The sequence below is a fragment of the Triturus cristatus genome, chromosome 4_2, assembly GCF_964204655.1.
Source record: "Triturus cristatus chromosome 4_2, aTriCri1.1, whole genome shotgun sequence".
In the NCBI taxonomy this organism is placed as follows: domain Eukaryota; kingdom Metazoa; phylum Chordata; class Amphibia; order Caudata; family Salamandridae; genus Triturus; species Triturus cristatus.
Window position 1 is genome coordinate 927,898,955 of NC_140586.1, and position 22,769 is coordinate 927,921,723.

General features: G+C 52.9%; 1 protein-coding gene across 1 annotated transcript in view; it reads right to left on the reverse strand.

Moving 5' to 3' along the window:
- LOC146835429 (torsin-3A-like) overlaps positions 1–22,769 on the reverse strand; it is a 77,908-nt gene that overhangs the window by 31,870 nt on the left and 23,269 nt on the right. Inside the window, exons 3-4 of the mRNA XM_085602991.1 lie at positions 18,599–18,864; positions 13,854–14,029 (exon numbers count right to left, since the gene is read on the reverse strand). Coding sequence (XP_085459117.1) covers positions 13,854–14,029; positions 18,599–18,864 — 442 coding nt within the window. The remainder of the gene's footprint in view (positions 1–13,853; positions 14,030–18,598; positions 18,865–22,769) is intronic.

A 22,769-nucleotide genomic window follows, 5' to 3' on the forward strand; every position in this document is an offset into this window, starting at 1 on the left:
CCTGTGTACCCCAGCGTGCTCCCTGCACACTGCCTGCCCCAGTACAGTCTAGTGACCTCTGTACCCCGTGCACCCCTGTGTGCTCCCTGTACGCTGCCTGCCCCAGTACAGTCTAGTGACCTCTGTACCCCGTGCACCCCTGTGTGCTCCCTGAACACTGCCTGCCCCAGTACACTCTAGTGGCTTCTGTACCCCCGTGCACCCCTGCGTGCTCCCTGTACACTGCTGGCCCCATTACACTCCAGTGACCTCTGTACTCCGTGCACCCCCGCGTGCTCCCTGAACACTGCCTGCCCCAGTACACTCTAGTGACCTCTGTACCCCCGTGCACCCCTGCGTGCTCCCTGTACACTGCTGGCTCCAGTACTCTCCAGTGTCCTCTGTACCCCGTGCTCCCCTGTGTGCTCCCTGTACGCTGCCTGCCCCAGTACAGTCTAGTGACCTCTGTACCCCGTGCACCCCCGCGTGCTCCCTGAACACTGCCTGCCCCAGTACACTCTAGTGGCTTCTGTACCCCCGTGCACCCCTGCGTGCTCCCTGTACACTGCTGGCCCCATTACACTCCAGTGACCTCTGTACTCCGTGCACCCCCGCGTGCTCCCTGAACACTGCCTGCCCCAGTACACTCTAGTGACCTCTGTACCCCCGTGCACACCTGCGTGCTCCCTGTACACTGCTGGCTCCAGTACTCTCCAGTGTCCTCTGTACCCCGTGCTCCCCTGCGTGCTCCCTGTACACTGCTGGCCCCATTACACTCTAGTGACCTCTGTACCCCCGTGCACCCCCACGTGCTCCCTGAACACTGCCTGCCCCAGTACACTCTAGTGACCTCTGTACCCCCGTGCACCCCCGCGTGCTCCCTGAACACTGCCTGCCCCAGTACACTCTAGTGGCTTCTGTACCCCCGTGCACCCCTGCGTGCTCCCTGTACACTGCTGGCCCCATTACACTCCAGTGACCTCTGTACTCCGTGCACCCCCGCGTGCTCCCTGAACACTGCCTGCCCCAGTACACTCTAGTGGCTTCTGTACCCCCGTGCACCCCTGCGTGCTCCCTGTACACTGCTGGCCCCATTACACTCCAGTGACCTCTGTACTCCGTGCACCCCCGCGTGCTCCCTGAACACTGCCTGCCCCAGTACACTCTAGTGACCTCTGTACCCCCGTGCACCCCTGCGTGCTCCCTGTACACTGCTGGCTCCAGTACTCTCCAGTGTCCTCTGTACCCCGTGCTCCCCTGCGTGCTCCCTGTACACTGCTGGCCCCATTACACTCTAGTGACCTCTGTACCCCCGTGCACCCCCACGTGCTCCCTGAACACTGCCTGCCCCAGTACACTCTAGTGACCTCTGTACCCCCGTGCACCCCCGCGTGCTCCCTGAACACTGCCTGCCCCAGTACACTCTAGTGGCTTCTGTACCCCCGTGCACCCCTGCGTGCTCCCTGTACACTGCTGGCCCCATTACACTCCAGTGACCTCTGTACTCCGTGCACCCCCGCGTGCTCCCTGAACACTGCCTGCCCCAGTACACTCTAGTGACCTCTGTACCCCCGTGCACCCCCGCGTGCTCCCTGAACACTGCCTGCCCCAGTACACTCTAGTGGCTTCTGTACCCCCGTGCACCCCTGCGTGCTCCCTGTACACTGCTGGCCCCATTACACTCCAGTGACCTCTGTACTCCGTGCACCCCCGCGTGCTCCCTGAACACTGCCTGCCCCAGTACACTCTAGTGACCTCTGTACCCCCGTGCACCCCTGCGTGCTCCCTGTACACTGCTGGCTCCAGTACTCTCCAGTGTCCTCTGTACCCCGTGCTCCCCTGCGTGCTCCCTGTACACTGCTGGCCCCATTACACTCTAGTGACCTCTGTACCCCGTACACCCCTACGTGCTCCCTGCACGCTGCCGGCGGCGGCTCCCCGCCCCGCCTCCTTGCATGTCAAGGAGTGCAGAGGGCACAGGTCGCAGACTGGGGGCAGCAGCCCTGGCGCGGAGCCCACTGGTGCCAAAGGTCACACGTCTCTAGTGTTCTCCTGGGCCTGATAAGGGGGTCAGCTCAGGTCTGAGCCAAAGAGGCCACCGGGTGCATCCATGGAGGCCACGCGTGTCTGCGGGATGATGGGGGAGGGGGCAGGTTGGTTCACAGGACATGCCTTCGGAAGCAGCACCCAGGGCTCGTGTCTTTGGAGTTGTATCTGCCATGTTTCTGCTTTCCCGGAAGGGCATTTAGTTTAACCCTGGAAACGTCGCCCACCTCCCTCCCTCCCCGCCAAGGGCCGAGCCTGGCAGCACCTGTGAGCTCCAGTGGGGAGTAACAAGGAATGGGGCGCAGGCGCACTAGGACCAGCTCGGCACCATTATCATCACTACAAGAAGTGGAAGACATATACTTTCAAATGTGAAGGGAAATCCCCGTGTCTCAGCTTTATTCCATACATAGCAACAGCGTAGACACAGAGAGGACCAGGAGAAGACACAGGAGGCACCCAGAGAAGGCACATGGATCACCAGGAGGAGACACAGGGAGCACCAGGAGAAGACACAGGAGGCACCCAGAGAAGGCACAGGGATCACCAGGAGGAGACACAGGGAGCACCAAGAGAGGGCACAGGGAGCACCAGGAGAAGACACAGGGAGCACCAGGAGAAGACACAGGGAGCACCAGGAGAAGACACAGGAGGCACCCAGAGAAGGCACAGGGATCACCAGGAGAAGACACAGGGAGCACCAAGAGAGGGCACAGGGAGCACCAGGAGAAGACACAGGGAGCACCAGGAGAAGACACAGGGAGCACCAGGAGACGACACAAGGAGCACCAGGAAAAGACACAGGGAGGACCAGGAGAAGACACAGGAGGCACCCAGAGAAGGCACAGGAGGCACCAGGAAAAGACACAAGGAGCACCAGGAAAAGACACAGGGAGGACCAGGAGAAGACACAGGAGGCACCCAGAGAAGGCACAGGGATCACCAGGAGGAGACACAGGGAGCACCAAGAGAGGGCACAGGGAGCACCAGGATAAGATACAAGGAGTCCCAGGAGACGACACAGGGAGCACTAGGAGAAGACACAAGAAGCACCAGGAGAAGAAACAGGGAGCACTAGGAGAAGACACAAGGAGCACCAGGAGAAGAAACATAAAGCATCAAGAGAAGGCACCAAGAGCACCAGGATAAGACAAAAGGAGCACCAGGAGAAGACACAAGGAGCACCAGGAGAAGACATGAGGAGCACCAGGAGAAGGTACAAGGAGCACGAGGAGAATACACAAGGAGCACCAACAGAAGACACAAGGAGCACCAGCAGAAGCCACGATGAGCACCAGAAGAAGACACAAGGAGCACCTGGAGAAGACACGGGGAGCACCAGCAGAAGACACGAGGAGCACAAGTAGAAGACACAAGGAGCACCAGGAGAAGGCACAAAGAGCACCAGAATAAGGTACAGGGAGCAGCAAAAAAAAAAAGAAGGAGAATACCAAAGGAGCACAAGTAGAAGACACAAGGAGCACCAGGAGAAGGCACAAAGAGCACCAGGAGAAGGGACAGGGAGCCCCAGGAGAAGACTAAAGATGTACCAGGAAAAGACACGAGGAGCACCAGGAGAAGACACAAAGAGCACCAGGAGAAGACACAAGGAGCACCAGCAGAAGACATGAGGAACAACACGAGAAGACACAAGAAGCACCAGGGGAAGACTCGAGGAGCACCAGGAGTAGGCACAAGGAGCACCAGGAGAAGACACAAGGAGTCCCAGGAGAAGACATGAGGACCACCAGGAGAAGGCACAAGGAGCACCAGGAGAAGGCACAAGGAGTACCAGGAGAAGACACAAGGAGTCCCAGGAGAAGACACAGAGAGCACCAGAAGAAAACACAAGGAGCTCCAAGAGACGACATAGGGAGCACCAGAAGAAGACACAAGGAGCACCTGGAGAATGCACAAGGAGCACCAGCAGAAGGCACAAGGAGCACCAGGAAAAGACCCAGGGAGCACCAGGAGAAGACACAGGGAGCACCAGGAGAAGACACGAAGAGCACCTGGAAAAGACACAAGGAACACCAGCAGAAGACACAGGGTGCACCAGGAGAAGACACAAGGAGCACCAGGAGAAGACACAAGCACCACCAGGAGAAGGCACAAGAGGCACTAGGAGAAGGCACTAGGAGCACCAGGAGAAGACACAATGAGTCCCAGAAGAAGACACAGAGAGCACCAGGAGAAGACACAAGAAGCACCAGGAAACGATGTAGGGAGCACCAGGAGAAGAGACATGGAGCACAAGGAAAAGGCACAGGGAGCACTAGGAGAAGATATAAGGAGCACCAGGAGAATGCACAAGGATCACCAGCAGAAGACACAAGGAGCACCAGGATAAGACACTAGGAGCACCAGGATAATACATGATGAGCACCAGAAGACACCAGGAGCACCAGGAGAAGACAATGGGAGCACCAGGAGAAGACGCGAGGCGCACCATAAGAAGACAGAAGGAGCACCAGCAGAAGACACAAGGAGCACCAGGAGAAGGTACAAGGAGAACGAGGAGAAGATACAAGGAGGACCAGCAGAAGACATGAGGAACAACGGGAGAAGACACAAGAACCACCAGGAGAAGACTCGAGGAGCACCAGGAGTAGGCACAAGGAGCACCAGGAGAAGACACAAGGAGTCCCAGGAGAAGACATGAGGACCACCAGGAGAAGGCACAAGGAGCACCAGGAGAAGGCACAAGGAGTACCAGGAGAAGACACAAGGAGTCCCAGGAGAAGACACAGAGAGCACCAGAAGAAGACACAAGGAGCTCCAAGAGACGACATAGGGAGCACCAGAAGAAGACGCAAGGAGCACCTGGAGAATGCACAAGGAGCACCAGTAGAAGGCACAAGGAGCACCAGGAAAAGACCCAGGGAGCACCAGGAGAAGACACAGGGAGCACCAGGAGAAGACACGAAGAGCACCAGGAAAAGACACAAGGAACACCAGCAGAAGACACAGGGTGCACCAGGAGAAGACACAAGGAGCACCAGGAGAAGACACAAGCACCACCAGGAGAAGGCACAAGAGGCACTAGGAGAAGGCACTAGGAGCACCAGGAGAAGACACAATGAGTCCCAGAAGAAGACACAGAGAGCACCAGGAGAAGACACAAGAAGCACCAGGAAACGATGTAGGGAGCACCAGGAGAAGAGACATGGAGCACCAGGAAAAGGCACAGGGAGCACTAGGAGAAGATATAAGGAGCACCAGGAGAATGCACAAGGATCACCAGCAGAAGACACAAGGAGCACCAGGATAAGACACTAGGAGCACCAGGATAATACATGATGAGCACCAGAAGACACCAGGAGCACCAGGAGAAGACAATGGGAGCACCAGGAGAAGACGCGAGGCGCACCATAAGAAGACAGAAGGAGCACCAGCAGAAGACACAAGGAGAAGGTACAAGGAGAACGAGGAGAAGACACAAGGAGCACCAGCAGAAGACATGAGGAACAACAGGAGAAGACACAAGAAGCACCAGGAGAAGACTCGAGGAGCACCAGGAGTAGGCACAAGGAGCACCAGGAGAAGACACAAGGAGTCCCAGGAGAAGACATGAGGACCACCAGGAGAAGGCACAAGGAGCACCAGGAGAAGGCACAAGAAGTACCAGGAGAAGACACAAGGAGTCCCAGGAGAAGACACAGAGAGCACCAGAAGAAGACACAAGGAGCTCCAAGAGACGACATAGGGAGCACCAGAAGAAGACGCAAGGAGCACCTGGAGAATGCACAAGGAGCACCAGCAGAAGGCACAAGGAGCACCAGGAAAAGACCCAGGGAGCACCAGGAGAAGACACAGGGAGCACCAGGAGAAGACACGAAGAGCACCAGGAAAAGACACAAGGAACACCAGCAGAAGACACAGGGTGCACCAGGAGAAGACACAAGGAGCACCAGGAGAAGACACAAGCACCACCAGGAGAAGGCACAAGAGGCACTAGGAGAAGGCACTAGGAGCACCAGGAGAAGACACAATGAGTCCCAGAAGAAGACACAGAGAGCACCAGGAGAAGACACAAGAAGCACCAGGAAACGATGTAGGGAGCACCAGGAGATGAGACATGGAGCACCAGGAAAAGGCACAGGGAGCACTAGGAGAAGATATAAGGAGCACCAGGAGAATGCACAAGGATCACCAGCAGAAGACACAAGGAGCACCAGGATAAGACACTAGGAGCACCAGGATAATACATGATGAGCACCAGAAGACACCAGGAGCACCAGGAGAAGACAATGGGAGCACCAGGAGAAGACGCGAGGCGCACCATAAGAAGACAGAAGGAGCACCAGCAGAAGACACAAGGAGCACCAGGAGAAGACACGAGGCACACCATAAGAAGACAGAAGGAGCACCAGCAGAAGACACAAGGAGCACCAGGAAAAGACACAAGGAACACCGGCAGGAGACACAGGGATCACCAGGAGAAGACACAAGGAGCACCAGGAGAAAACAGGAGCACCAGCAGAACACACAAGGAGCACCAGGAGAAGACACGAGGAGCACCAGCAAAAGACACAAGGAACACCAGCAGAAGACACGATGAGCACCAGGATAAGACGCAAGGAGCACCAGGAGAAGACACAAAGAGCACCAGGAGAAGGTACAGGGAGCAGCAAGAGAAAAAACAAGGAGAAGACACAGGGAGCACCAGGAGAAGACATGGGGAGCACCGAGAGAAGACACAAGGAGCACCAGGAAAAGACGCAAGGAGCACCAGGAGAAGACACGGGGAGCCGGGGGTAGACACAGGGAGCACTAGCAGAAGACACAGGGAGCACCAGGAGAAGGCACAAGGTGCACCAGGAGAAGACACTAGGAGCACCAGGAAAAGACAAAATGAGCACCAGTAAAAGACGCAAGGAGCACCATGAGAAGGCATAAGGAGCAGCCAGAGAAGGCACAGGAAGCACCAGGAGAAGGCACAGGTAGGACCAGGAGGAGACACAGAGAGCACCAGGAGAAGGCAGCGGAGCATAAGGAGAAGACACAGGAAGCACCTGGAGAAGACACAGGGATCACCCAGAGAAGGCACAGGGAGCCCCAGGAGGACACACAGAAAGCACCAGGAGAATGCACAGAGAGCACCAGAAGAAGACACAGGAAGCACCCAGAGAAAGTACAGGGAGCACCAGTAGAAGACATGTGGAGCACTGGAGAAGACACAGTGAGCACCTGGAGGAGGAACAGGGAGCTCCAGGAGAAGACACAGGGAGCTCCAGGAGAAGACACAGGGAGCACCAGGAGAAGACACAGGGAGCTCCGAGAGAAGACATTAAGAGCACCCAGAGAACACACAAGGAGCACCAGGAGAAGGCATAAGGAACACAAGGGGAAGATACAGGGAGCACCCTAAGCATACACAGGAAGCACCAGGAAAAGATACGGCTCACCCAGAGAATGCACCAGGAGCACCAGGAGAATGCACAGAAAGGCGCATCCAGATAAAGGGCGGGGAGCACCCGAAGAGAGCATAGGGCGATCTGTCGTTTTTATCTGCATTCGAAAGTTGTCTTCTTCTAATTAGAGCGTCGACGGGGCGTGGCGATGATGCTCAGAATGAACCAGCCACGTAAAACCAAAGTTAGAAATTCGACGTAATCCTGACTAGGGGGCTGATTCACAGAACTAATCTGAAATAAAATCCTAAACTTACTACTTTTGGTATTCACAGAAGGCATTTAGTAGTAGTAAAGTTAGGACTCCTAACTTTACTACTTCTAAATGCCTTCTGTGAATACTAAAAGTAGTACGTTTTGGATTTTATCTCAGATTAGTTTTGTAAATCGGCCCATACGTGTTATGTGTTTTTTCTGCGTATCCTCGTCGCCATAGTTGGCTATTTCGGCTCTGATTTTATAATGGACTCTAGCTTTATTCATGATCGGTTTTAATGCTATTAGGGATTGACTGCTGATGAGAATTTAGTTTTGATGTTTTATGCTGTTTTTTGGCATTGTATTTGTTGTATGAACTTTTATCGTTGTAAAAAGCCGAAAATAGTATCGATTGATTGACTACATGTTTTACGGAAACACCAGAGTCCTTATGAGGGGGGAGAGGAAGCATGCAGACTCTGATTGCAGTGTGCGAGGGCTGATGAAATCTACTAGGGGAAAGGGCACTGGACCAGGGCAATAGGTAAGAGGGCATAGTATTTCAAGAGAAATTACACTGAGACAGTGACTATGAGACAGGGCATGAGGTAAGTGACACTGAGCATGTGGTAAGTGACACTGAGACAGGGCATCACATGAGTGACACTGAGACAGGGCATGAGGTAAGTGACACTGAGACAGGGCATCAAGTGAGTGACACTGAGATAGGGCATGATGTAAGTGACACTCAGACAGGACATAAGGTAAGTGACAGTGAGACAGGGCATCACATGAGTGACACTGAGACAGGGCATGAGGTAAGTGACACTGAGACAGGGCATCAAGCGAGTGACACTGAGACAGGGCATGACGTAAGTGACACTTAGACAGGGCATGAGGTAAGTGAGACTGAGACAGGACATCAAGTGAGTGACACTGAGTTAGGGCATGAGGTAAGTGACACTGAGGCAGGGAATCAAGTGAGTGGCACAGGGCATAAGGTAAGTGGCACTGAGGCAGGGCATCAAGTGAGTGACACTGAGACAGGGCATGAGGTAAGTGACACTGAGACAGGACATCAAGTGAGTGACAATGAGACAGGGCATGATGTAAGTGACACTCGGACAGGGCATAAGGTAAGTGACACTGAGACAGGGCATCAAGTGAGTGACACTGAGAAAGGGCATGAGGTAAGTGAAAATGAGGCAGGGCATCAAGTGAGTGAGAGACAGAGCATGAGGTAAGTGACAATGAGGCAGGGCATCAAGTGAGTGACAGAGCATGAGGTAAGTGACACTGAGACAGGGCATCACGTGAGTGACACTGAGACAGGACATGAGGTAAGTGACACTGAGACAGGGAATCAACTGAGTGACACAGGGCATAAGTTAAGTGGCACTGAGGCAGGGCATCAAGTGAGTGACACTGAGACAGGGTACGAGGTAAGTGATACTGAGACAGGACATCACATGAGTGACACTGAGACAGGGCATGAGGTAAGTGATACTGAGACAAGGCAGCAGGGGACTGATACAGAGGCGAAACGATGCAGAGACGGGGTATCAAGCAATAAGGTACCGGGCCACGGTATCCAGTGAGAGGTCCACAAGGCGGGGCCTCACATGAAAGGGATTAAGTGAAAGGGCTCTGCACCTTGGCATCAGATGATTGATACTTTACTTCCTCACCCCCTTCTTTGTCTTAGTTCTTACTGAAGGTGCCCATCTCCATCCTATTAACCATTTAACCATCACAAAAAGACCCTGAAGATGCTGAGGAAGATCTTCCAATGGCTCATTTCAAACTCCTCACACACATTCAGGGCACTACACAACTTAGGCCCCACCTACCTGAACAGTCGCATCTCCTTCCAGTACCGAGAAGCGCTGGGGAGGTCTATGGGCAGGGGAACCCCTCTCACAGGGCAGCTGAGAACTGCCCTTCCCCAGAGCATCGTAAAAAAACTACCATCTTGTAGGGAAGTAAAAGTGGGCAATCTCATAGGGCAACGAGGGAACTGCCCTCTCTCAGGGTAGCAAAAGAACTGCCCTCTTATAGGACAGCATGCGAACCAGCCTCTTATAGAGCATCGGGAGAACTGCGCTCTCACAGGGCAGACATGGGACTGCCCTCTCAAAGAACAGCTGAGAACTGCCCTTTTCCAGAGCAGCGAAAGAACCACCTTCTTGTACGGCAGTGAGAGTGGCCATCTCATAGGGCAACGAGGGAACTGCCACCTCTTACGGTGGCAGGAGAACTGCCCCTCATAGATCAGCTGAGAACTGACCTTTCCCAGAACAGTGAAAGAGCCTCCTTCACGTAGGGCAGTGAGAGTGGCCATCTCATAAGACAATGCTCTCTCTTAGGGTAGAAAGAGAACTGGCCTCTATTAGGACAGCAGGCAAACCACCCACTCATGGAGCAGCTGAGAACTGCCCTTTCCCAGAGCAACGATAGAACTGCCCTCTCATAGGGCCGTGATAGAACCGCCATCTCATAGGGCTGTGATAGAACCGCCATCTCATAGGGCAGCGATAGAACTACCCTCTCACAGGGCAGTGATAGAACTGCCCTCTCATAGGGCAGCGATAGGACTGCCCTCTCATAGGGCAGCAATAGAACCGCCCTCTCATAGGGCAGCGATAGAACCGCCCCCTAATAGGGCAGCGATAGAACTGCTGTCTCATAGAGGCAGTGATAGAACTGCCCTCTCATAGGCAGCGATAGAACCGCCCTCTCATAGGGCAGCGATAGAACCGCCCTCTCATAAGGCTGTGATAGAACCGCCATCTCATAGGGCAGCGATAGAACCTCCCTCTCATAGGGTCGCGATAGAACTGAATTCTCATAGGGCAGCGATAGAACCGCCCTCTCATAGGGCAGCGATAGAACCGCCCTCTCAGAGGACAGCGATAGAACCGCCCTCTAATAGGGCAGCGATAGAACCACCCTCTCACAGGACAGCGATAGAACCACTGTCTCATAGCGGCAGTGATAGAAGTGCCCTCTGTTGGGGAAGCTATAGAACCGCCCTCTCGTAGGGCAGCGATAGGACCGCCCTCTCGTAGGGCAGCAATAGAACTGCCCTCTCGTAGTGCCGCGATAGAACTGCCCTCTCGTAGGGCAGCGATAGAACTGCCCTCTCGTAGGCCAGCGATAGAACTGCCGTCTCGTAAGGCAGCGATAGAACTGCCTTCTCGTAGGTCAGCGATAGAACCACCCTCTCGTAGGTCAGCAGTAGAACCGCTCTCTCGTAGGGCAGCTATAGAACTGCCCTCTCGTAAGGCAGTGATAGAACCGCCCTCTCGTAGGGCAGCGATAGAACTGCCCTCTCCTAGGGAACAGCCCTCTCATACAGCATCGAGACAGCCACTGCCCTCTTTCTCAATCTCAGGAGTCTCAAAGCGCTACCCATTCACTCCAGACACCCAGGTGCTGTCGCTCAACACCCACAACTTAAAAGAGCTATATGGGAAGAAGGCAATTTTGAGCAGTAAATTTGGAGAGTGGAAACACTAGAAGGCGTCCGTCCTGACTCTCCGTAAAGATCCATCTTCCGCCCATTGGTCCAGTTGGCGTGCCCACCCACAGAGATCCTCTACACAGCAACGGCTGTGATTGGAGGAGGCTTTGTGACAGAAGTGATAGCTGCAATGATGTATGAAGGACGCCATGTGGTCAGATGCAAGCACGAGCTCTATATCCACTGGTTTGTAGTATAGATAGATTATGGGTGCATTGGGACCCTAAGGTCTATGGGCCCGGTGCTGCTGCACTTGCTGCATCTCTATGTGTGGCACATGTGCTCATCACCTCTTCTAAACGCACATCAAGGAGATGCTGCAGACAACAAGCCTGACAACGACCGCCTGGTCTAGGGTGGTGGAACACTCTATGGGGTGGCCTGCAGTGCTTAATTTGAGCCAGTCATTTCCAGTGCTCGGCACCGGCACTTTATTAACACTGGCGCTTGTGACATTCTGCCGCAAGGTGGCGCTGTCTGGCTAATTTAGAGATGACCACAACAACAGTCAATTAATAATTCAATATACTTTAAAAATATCAATTATTTGCACTTGGAGGAGTGGCATGGTTAGTAGTTGTGTTGGTTCTGTCATTGGCAGCGCTGGCAGGGGCAATGCGTGGTGCAAGCTGCGGTGGCCTCCTGACGAGGGCCCTGGCACTCATTTTTTTGGACAAATTAAGCACTGGTGGCCTGACTTCTCGAGACTGATGGAGCAGGAGCACCCTGGATGATACCAACAGAGCGCCAAGATGGAGCCCACCTAGAGGAGCCTGAGCACCCAAACTACCCGCGGAGAGCCCCTGGCAAGGGCTAGGCCTTGAGAGCCCGCCATTGGAGACCAGCAGAACCTGCTTGTGGGATTATTTGGCTCAAAGGCCCCTTTACTAGAAGCCACAACCTCAGGCTTTCTCCGTCCATCACCAACACGGGCAGCCTTGCCCATCTGCCTGAGGGGTCTGACAAGTAGGATCCCAAAGTCTCTCCAGAGCGCACTCCAGGAGTCTGGGTGCGATCCGCCCCATGAAGTCTGGAGCTCTGTGTGCTGTGAAGCCGAGGCTCAAGGCGGACCTCAGAGAAGCAGATGCCAGGAGGTGAGCTGTGGAGTTTACTCCCTCAGAAACAGCAGCTGGAGCACCAGCACCCTACACAAACTGCTGTCACCCTAAAACACACCCCATATTCAAATCGCAGCCTTCCCACCTACACCCTCCGCATTGTAGACTCTCCCATACCACACGTCCCAGGAGCCCCCACGGCAAACCAATGAGGGACTCTCCTCCAGTGACGTCATCCAGAACCCTGAGGTCTCCCACTGCCTACCCAGGTCATGAACTCCCCAAAGTCCCCTGGCAGCCTCTGTCCCAGGGGGAGCCCCTCGCAAGTAACCTGGGCCTACTCTGCAGGGGCCTCTGGGCCAAGGCTCCCTATTGGTGCAAATCCAGAACATGGAGCAAGGCCACAGCTAGTTTAAAATCAATGTGGGGGGGGGGGGGGGGTAATGCTGCCACAAACACGCCCATAGACACGCCCCCCCTTCAAGCACTCCTCCTGGGAAGGTAGGAGCTTTGTCACTTGCACTGCCATGAACTGGAATCGATTGCCCCAGGACCTTAAAACTGCCCCCTCGGACTTAGGTTTTAGGAAATCTTTAAAAACCTGCCCATTTAAACAGTGGGTATGCTCTGTGCTCCTCTGATCTCGCCAAGAGCCCTCCAGGTACACGTTGCGTTTAACAAGTTATTTCATCCCTTCATGGAGCTAAAAATAAAATGTCTCATTGCTCTATACTGGAGGGACAGCACCTGCAGGGCCCATCCAACCCGAAAGAAGGGGGGCGCTTGCGGCTTTGACACCCGAGAAGAGTCTGCACCAATGGGCAGCATTAAAAGGGTTCACTTACACCAGGGGGCAACTGCGAATAAAACCACAAACGGTTATTGTTCTAGTGAGTCAGCAAACAGCCCTCACTCCTAGCACTCACCACAATGTACTACCAGGCGGGCACTAATGTGCACAACACTGCGCTAACACGTGCCAACCGGGCACAAAACCAGTTTATTCAGATCAAATAGTGCACTGCGCAGGTGGTAATCAGGTAGAAAGAGACGCCAGGCACAGGTGCCCGTGACTGGTGCTGCGGTGTTTCTTCTCACATTTCTCACCCACGAGTCCGAAGTACCCCCAGCGCTCTCAAGTTTTTAAAAATTCTTAGAATGGAGAATTAGACGCTGTCGCTTCCTGAGCCTCTGCAGCTCCCAGGGAGGCTCTGCAGAAAGCAGAGCTCTAAGCAGACGCGCATTTAGAGATCAGGTTCCAGCCCGTCCCAGCAGGAGTGACATTTGGCCTTTTGTGAGTGAGAGCGGAATCTGACGTCCAAATGTGTGAGTCTCACTCGCGATGAGTGACACTTGTAAGTTCCTGCCAGGTCCTCACCAGGTCTGGCAGATATTTGAAAGTGAGGAAAACCCAACAAGAGACAGAGAAGAGTAGAAAAGAAAGAAAGAAAAACAGAGTGAACGCGCAGGGAGAGAGATCAGTGATCAGGATGGCCTGGACCACAAAACCCACCACGCGGCACAGTACGCACCTCAAGCAATACCTTTTCTACTCCATTTTCAGATTCTTCCTGCAAATATGAGGTATTTATTTCACAGAATGCTACCCGGCTTCTTTCTGCCACCCGCCGTTACCTGAGGAAGAGGAAGATGGACTGGCGGTAGTCTTCTTCACCAGCTTCCTTGTAGCGAGACACATAGGGTCTGATGGTGTCAACCAAGTCAGGGTGCAACTTTTCGGCTTCATCAAAGATGAAAAGTGACCGCTTACAGCGCCAATTGGTCTCTTTCACGTGCTTCTCGAGCTGGACCTATAGCAAACCAGAGGACAACAGACTTATTAAAGAGGAGAAAGGGGACTGACCAATCAGAGGACAGCATGCTCATTAATGTGGTGAAATGGATCTGACAAATCAGAGGACAACAGGCTCATTCATGAGGTAACAGGAGGTTGACCAATCAGAGGATAAAGAAAATGGGATCTGACCAATGAGAGAGCAGCAGGCCCAACAAGGAGTCAAATGAATGAAGGAATGATTAAACAGAAATTTAGTTTGTTACCCAAAAAAGGGCGTCCTGCCTGTGCCAAATGATAAAAGGACCATTAATGGGGCAAAGAGGGTCTGACCAAGGGGAGGTGCCAATGCACATTAATGAGCGAAAGGGGATTTGACCAATCGTAGGTCGAATGGCCCATCAAGATTGGAAATGTCGGCCAGTGAATGTGCATTCAAAGAAACAAGCGCACTTTCGCAGAGTATCTGATTGGTCCCCACCCAGTAGCTCGTGCCCTACTGCAGCTCTCCAGCTGCCTCTGAGCAGCTCACCTGTGCGCAGCCCAGCCTATTACATTACAACGCTTTCGCTTGGTTGAATTAATATACATATAACAACATTGAGATTACACTGCACTAATAACATAGTAGCTCTCAATGCGTTTCATTGAACATAAGTAGCTCTCAATGCGTTTCATTGAACATAATTAGCTCTCAATGCGTTTCATTGAACATAAGTAGCTCTCGGCACAGAGAAGGCTGGAGACCCTGATCACGCTCCCAGGAGCCTCACGCCGAGCCGGGGATCTCCATTCATGTGACTGATCAAGCTTCAGAGACCCAGATATTACTTGCCTTATAGACTCACTAAATCTTACCCTCTTGCCTCAAAATGTACGCCATGGAACCAAGGACCTCATTTTAGACGTACGCCTATTCAATACATCAACTTAGGTATGGGCAGGGCCACTGAAATTATGCGATTGTGCGGCAGCTGCACTTTATTGCATAATTATAGATTTTAGCCCCCAAAAATGTGTTTCTAGCTCAGACGGTTCAAAATTAACTAAAAATGCATCAGCATGTGCTGCCGCGCAGTGGAAGGCCCTTTGCAAAGCTGGACTGGTCACCTTTCGGTTGCTTATAGCTATATTTGGGTATTAAACTGGTACTAATGAGAATCAACCAATGCCCAGAGAGTGTTACCAAGTATAACAATGACGAAATTACGAAGTAATACTATTACAAAATGTGGCACATTATTCATTATAATTTGCCTTTTCTTGCCACAAACTTAACTCAACCCTGCCGCATAATTTGGCCCTCTCCTGCCGCATAATTCTAGTGGCCCTGGGTATGAGCATTCCGCCTTCACTTTACTTTTTCTCATCAGGCGTTTCGTTTTACATAAGCCTCCGGCAGGAACAGGAGGCAGGCACCCTACCTCCCCTCCACTAAGCCAATCACCACACTGCCTTGGCAGCGCTGTCATTGGTCAGGACGCCGACCAGCCAGGTGCCTATGGGGAGGCCATTTTCTCTACGTAGGCTGCATTTTACAGCCAACATGGAGAAAGGGCAGAGTGCGCATGACTGGTTCGGTCGGCCCTGGGGCCGACCAAACAGTCAGCGCCCTCAGCAGTGGGCCAACCACTCCTCCCCTGCCCTAGAGCAGACCCGCCCACCTACCCCCAACCAAACACTTCTGCTTTCTCACAGTGCAAGAAGAAAAAACATAAAAATTGTAGTTTTACCATTTTATGTTTCTGCTTCTCACACTGCGAGAAAGCAGTGGGGCGACGCTCCTCCGCCCTGGTGGAGGAGCCGCCCCTGATTTTTATCTGACAAGGCGCTGTGCAGCTCCCACACTCATTTACTCATCCAAAATCCTATATTTCTAGTGTGCTACCAATCTAAAAAAACGATAGCAAAAGACAGCTGAACATGTATTAAATGACCTGACAATAAAAGAAGCGCCCCAACACATTCAGGGAAAAGTATACGGCTTGTTCACGTGCTACATAAAAAAAATGGAAATAATACATCTTCAAGGTGGTCAATGTCGCACCGTACGCTGTGCAACGCTACCCAGCCAGTATCACTCACTGATACAAACCTTCTATAGGGGCAAGGGTGCAACGGGTGCAGACGTCAACACTTGCACAAAATATCTCAAAGGCGAAGGTGCTTTTGAGAAAAACAATATTGCTACAGAAAAACCTTGACTCGTCCGGCACCCTTTATAGTATTTCTACAGCATGAGAAGGTGTTCTTTCTTTGTTAAACGTAAGTTTTGGTCTTAAGTTTAATTGAGACTAAAAGTCTAAGTACAAATGTCTAACTTTACGACTTTCGCTATTCACAAAAGACATTTCCGAACAGTAAAGTTGGACTTTTGTCTGGGTTAAACGTACGTTTTGGTTTTAAGTTTAACCAAGACCAACAGTCTTTAGACTTTTGGTCTTAGTTCAACTGATCTACAAAAGAGGGGCACCAGAGGGAACTAAAGCCAGGAAGCCCTCCACTCATAAGCTTCACAAATTCAAAAGCCTGGTTCTAAGCAAACGCATCTATATTCAATTCAAAAGAGTTTTTTAAAGAGCATCACATCGTACTTCTTCGGCGAGGCAACGCAGGCTATCTAGTCACGCCCACCACCCACGTGTGTTATTCAAATTTATTAAAAAATCAACCACCCATGTCAAGGCGGGAGCCCACCAGCGTATGGACTCAGGGCGGCCTAAAAAAATATAAAAAGTGTAAGAAACGTGCGGTGGGCCAGAAAGCGCCCCACATATATATGACAAAAACTTTGCACCAATGCAATTCCTCGCAAACAGGGGACACGGACGCCAGGCTATGCGCCCCTTTAGGTTTGCTTTATTGCAGACATGACGACAGGACGCGTTTCGCCCACCTCAAATGGGCTTGATCACATATTCATATATATATATAGTCAAGATACGTAGATGCAGAGTTAGGAATAATAAACCCGTATCTACCTATATGTCTCTATGTTTTGGTCTCAGAGATTCTGTCCATGATAATATTGTAGCACTAGATGTATAAAAAATACTTTGACATCCAGGCTGAGGAAAGGCCAGCCTTTCTTGCTTTGAGTGGACCTGGTCAATCCATTGGAAGCAGCACTGATGAGCTGTGGGGTTCACTTCTTCCTCATGGTTAGACAGGAACTGTCAGAGCTCGGAGACTCTTTCCTAGCTCTTGTTCGGGAAGCTCAGATGGTATGAGCTGCAGGAGCAGCCGGTATGCAGGAGGAGTGGGGACGAGCAGGAGAGGGGGCGGGGGCACTAGGGTTCGGGGGGGGGGGGGGATAAAAAAAAGAATGAAAAAAACGTACCTGAAGCCAGCCGTCCCCGTCGCGCTCTTCTGCTCCTCATCACCTGTTCATGAAGGCACAGGCTCCCAGAATCCCCTGCGGCCAATCCTAAAGCTGCTCTTGAACATGAGAGCAGCTTCAGGATTGGGCTGGGCGCCCTCGATTTGCGCTCCAGGACAGACTGTGAGTCTGCGCCTCATGCATGAGAGCAGCTTCAGGATAGGCCTGAGCGCCCTTGATTTACGCTCCAGAACAGACTGTGAGTCTGCGCCTCATGCATGAGAGCAGCTTCAGGATTGGCCTGGGCGCCCTCAATTTGCGCTCCAGGACAGGCTGTGAGTCTGCGCCTGCTCTGTCCAACCCAGCTGCGTGCTGCGATGGAGAGGGATTTCACTGCGCCTGAGACGGGCGGCCAAACCATCATGCGCAGTGATGGGAGTGCACTACCGCTCCCCTCAGCGCCGTCACCACCAGGCCCCACCCCCAAGACTCACAGGTAAGGAAAAATAAAACGAGTGTTGTTTTATTTTTCCTTTCCTGACGTTTTTTGAGCAGGTGACGCTCCTCCGCCATAGCGGGGGATCCACCGCTGAAGAGCTGTGAGACCCTTTCCTACCTCTTGTTGGGGAGGCAGGGACTGTGAGAGCTGTAAGATCCTTTCCTACCTCTTGTTGGGGAGGCCGGGCCTGTAAGAGCTGTAAGATCCTTTCCTACCTCTTGTTGAAGAGGCAGGGACTGTGAGAGCTGTAAGATCCTTTCCTACCTCTTGTTGGAAAAGCAGTGACTGTAAGAGCTGTGAGACCCTTTCCTGCCTCTAGTTGGGGAAGCAGTGACTGTAAGAGCTGTGAGACCTGTGACACCCTTTCCTACCTCTTGCTGGGGAAGCAGTGACTGTAAGAGCTGTGAGACCTGTGACACCCTTTCCTATCTCTTGTTGGGGAAGCAGTGACTGTAAGAGCTGTGAGACCTGTGACACCCTTTCCTACCTCTTGTTGGGGAAGCAGTGACTGTAAGAGCTGTGAGACCCTTTCCTGCCTCTTGTTGACACGGGACTGTAAGAGTTGTGAGACCCTTTCCTACCTCTTGTTGGGGAGGCAGGGACTGTAAGAGCTCCTCCTTTTACCTGATGCTTGGGGTGAGAAAGTTATCACTTGGCCATAGACACAATCACTCACTTCATGTTTTGAACCTCTCACCTCCAGTGACCCCCTCTGCAGGTTCACAACAGCCACTGGTGCACAGCAAAAGCCCCCCCCCCCTCCTCACCTTATAAAGTTCGACGTATCGTGCGTGGGGGAAGTGCAGCTGTGCAATGAACACCTTGACGCAGTCACTGTTCATCCCATCTCGGTAAAAGTGCTCCGCCATCATCCGGGTCACAAAGTTCTTTCCAGTGCCAGACCATCCGTGAAACGACAGTGTAAGGGCCTTGTCCGGTTGCCTGTCTCGAAGGAAAGGGGGTACGACCTTCAGAATGACCTGGCGGGCAAGGTGCTGCCCATGCAACCTTCGGTTCAAGTCCAGCTCCAGTCCTGAGAAGAGTAATAGAGGCTCTGGTGAGACAGTGGTGAACAACCTATGCCAACTAGAAGGATACAAGAGTTCCTGGCGATACAACGGTGAACAATGAGATCCAACCATCAGGGGCACGAGAGACTCTGGAGAGCCAACGGTGAGCAATGAGCTCCAACCATCAGAAGTATGAGAGACTCTGGAGAGCCAACGGTGAGCAATGAGCTCCAACCATCAGGAGCACGAGGGACCCTGTTGAGCTGATGGTGAGCAATGAGCTCCAACCATCAGGAGCACAAAGGACCCTCGTGAGCCAACAGTGAGCAATGAGCTCCAACCATCAGAAGTATGAGAGACTCTGGAGAGCCAACGGTGAGCAATGAGCTCCAACCATCAGGAGCACGAGGGACCCTGTTGAGCTGATGGTGAGCAATGAGCTCCAACCATTAGGAGCACAAAGGACCCTCGTGAGCCAACGGTGAGCAATGAGCTCCAACCATCAGAAGTATGAGAGACTCTGGAGAGCCAACGGTGAGCAATGAGCTCCAACCATCAGGAGCACAAGGGACCCTGTTGAGCTGATGGTGAGCAATGAGCTCCAACCATCAGGAGCACAAAGGACCCTCGTGAGCCAACGGTGAGCAATGAGCTCCAACCATCAGAAGTATGAGAGACTCTGGAGAGCCAACGGTGAGCAATGAGCTCCAACCATCAGGAGCACGAGGGACCCTGTTGAGCTGATGGTGAGCAATGAGCTCCAACCATCAGAAGTATGAGAGACTCTGGAGAGCCAACGGTGAGCAATGAGCTCCAACCATCAGGAGCACGAGGGACCCTGTTGAGCTGATGGTGAGCAATGAGCTCCAACCATCAGGAGCACAAAGGACCCTCGTGAGCCAACGGTGAGCAATGAGCTCCAACCATCAGAAGTATGAGAGACTCTGGAGAGCCAACGGTGAGCAATGAGCTCCAACCATCAGGAGCACGAGGGACCCTGTTGAGCTAATGGTGAGCAATGAGCTCCAACCATCAGGAGCACAAAGGACCCTTGTGAGCCAATGGTGAACAATGAGCTCCAACCATCAGAAGTACAAGGGAACCTGTTGAGCCAACGGTGATCAATGAGCTCCAACCATGAGGAGCAGGAGGGACCCTGGTGAGCCAATAGTGAGCAACGAGCTCCAACCATCAGGTGCATGAAAGATCCTGGTGAGGCACCGGTGAGCAATGAGCTTCAACCATCAGGAGCCAGAGAGGCCCTGGTGAGCCAACAGTGAGCAATGATCTCCAACCATCAGGAGCACGAGAGACCCAGGTGAGCCAACGGTGAGCAATGTGCTCCAACCTTCAGGAGCACAAGGGACCCTGGTGAGCCGATGGTGAGCAATGAGCTCAAACCATCAGGAGCACGAGGGACCCTGTTGAGCCGATGGTGAGCAATGCGCTCCAACCATCAGGAGCACAAAGGACCCTGGTGAGCCAATGGTGAACAATGAGCTCCAACCATCAGAAGTACAAGGGAACCTGTTGAGCCAACGGTGATCAATGAGTTCCAACCATGAGGAGCAGGAGTGACCCTGGTGAGCCAATACTGAGCAACGAGCTCCAACCATCAGGTGCATGAAAGATCCTGGTGAGCCACCGGTGAGCAATGAGCTTCAACCATCAGGAGCCAGCCAAAGAGGCCCTGGTGAGCCAACAGTGAGCAATGATCTCCAACCATCAGGAGCACGAGAGACCCTGGTGAGCCAACGGTGAGCAATGTACTCCAACCTTCAGGAGCACAAGGGACCCTGGTGAGCTGATGGTGAGCAATGAGCTCCAACCATCAGGAGTACGAGAGACTCTGGAGAGCCAACGGTGAGCAATGAGCTCAAACCATCAGGAGCACGAGGGACCCTGTTGAGCCGATGGTGAGCAATGCGCTCCAACCATCAGAAGCACAAAGGACCCTGGTGAGCCAATGGTGAACAATGAACTCCAACCATCAGAAGTGCAAGGGAACCTGTTGAGCCAACGGTGATCAATGAGTTCCAACCATGAGGAGCAGGAGGGACCCTGGTGAGCCAATAGTGAGCAACGAGCTACAACCATCAGGCGCATGAAAGATCCTGGTGAGCCACCGGTGAGCAATGAGCTTCAACCGTCAGGAGCCAGAGAGGCCCTGGTGAGCCAACGGTGAGCAATGATCTCCAACCATCAGGTGCATGAGAGACCCTGGTGAGCCAACGGTGAGCAATGCGCTCCAACCTTCAGGAGCACAAGGGACCCTGGTGAGCTGATGGTGAGCAATGAGCTCCAACCATCAGGAGTGCGAGAGACCCTGGTGAGCCAATGGTGAACAATGTGCTCCAACCATCAGGAGCACGAGGGACCCTGGTGAGCCAATGGTGAGCCATGAGCTCCATGATCACATGTACGAGAGACCCCAGTGAGCCAACGGTGAGCAATGAGCTCCAACCATCAAGATCCAGAGAGACCCCGGTGAGCCAACGATGAGCAATGAGCTCCAACCATCAGGAGCACAAGGGACCCTGGTGAGCCAACGGTGAGCAATGAGCTCCAACCATCAGGAGCACGAGAAACCCTTGTGAGCCAACGGTGAGCAATGTGCTCCAACCATCAGGAGTAGGAGGGAACCTGGTGAGCCAATGGTGAGCAATGTGCTCCAACCACCAGGAGTACGAAAGACCCTGGTGGGCCAACGGTAAGCCATGAACTCCAACCACCAGGAGTACATGAGACCCCAAAGAGCCAACGGTGAGAAATTAGCTCAAACCATCGGGAGCACAAGAGACCCTGGTGAGCCAACGGTGAGCAATGAGCTCCAACCATCAGGAGCACAAGAGACCCTGGTGAACCAATGGTGAGCAATGAGCTCCAACCATCAGGAGTATGAGGGAACCTGGTGAGCTAATGGTGAGCCATGAGCTCCAACCATCACGAGCACAAGAGACCCTGGTGAGCCAACTGTGAGCAATGTGCTCCAACCACCAGGATTATGAAAGACCCCAGTGAGCCAATGGTGAGCAATGAGCTCCAACCATCAGGAGGCGGAGAGACCTTGGTGAGCAAACAGTGAACAATGAGCTCCAACCATCAGGAACACGAAGGACCCTGGTGAGCCAACAGTGAACAATGAGCTCTAACCATAAGGAGCAGGAGAGACCCCAGTGAACTAAAGGTAAGCAATGAACTCCAACCATCAGGAGCATGAGAGACCATGGTGAGGCAACGGTGAACAATTAGCCCCAACCATCAGGAGCCAGACAGACCCTGGTAAGCTAATGGGGAGCAATGAGTTCCAACCATCAGGAGCACGAGTGACCCTGGTGCGCCAATGGAACACAATGAGCTCCAACCATCAGGAGCCAGATAGACCCTGGTGAGCCAATGGGGAGCAATGAGTTCCAACCATCAGGCATACAAGAAACTTTGGTGAGCCAACTGTGAGCAATGTGCTCCAACCATCAGGAGAGAACCTAGTGAGCCAACGGTGGGCAATGAGCTCCAACCATCAGGAGAACGAGGGACCCTGGTGAGCCAACGATGAACAATGAGCTCCAACCATCAGGAGCACGAGAAACCATGGTGAGCAGACGGTAAGCAATGATCTGCAACCATCAGGAGTTCGAGAGACCCTGGTGAGCAGACGGTGAGCAATGATCTCCAACCATCAGGAGTTTGGGAGACCCTGGTGAGCCAACAGTGAGCAATGATCTCCAACCATCAGGAGTAGGAGAGACCCTGGTGACCCAACGGTGAGCAATGAGCTCCAACCACCAGGAGAACGAGAGACCCTGGTGAGCCAACGGTGAACAATGTGCTCCAACCATCAGGAGTAGGAGAGAACCTGCCGAACCAACGGTGAGCAATGAGCTCCAACCATCAGGAGAGAACCTGGTGAGCCAACGGTGGGCAATGA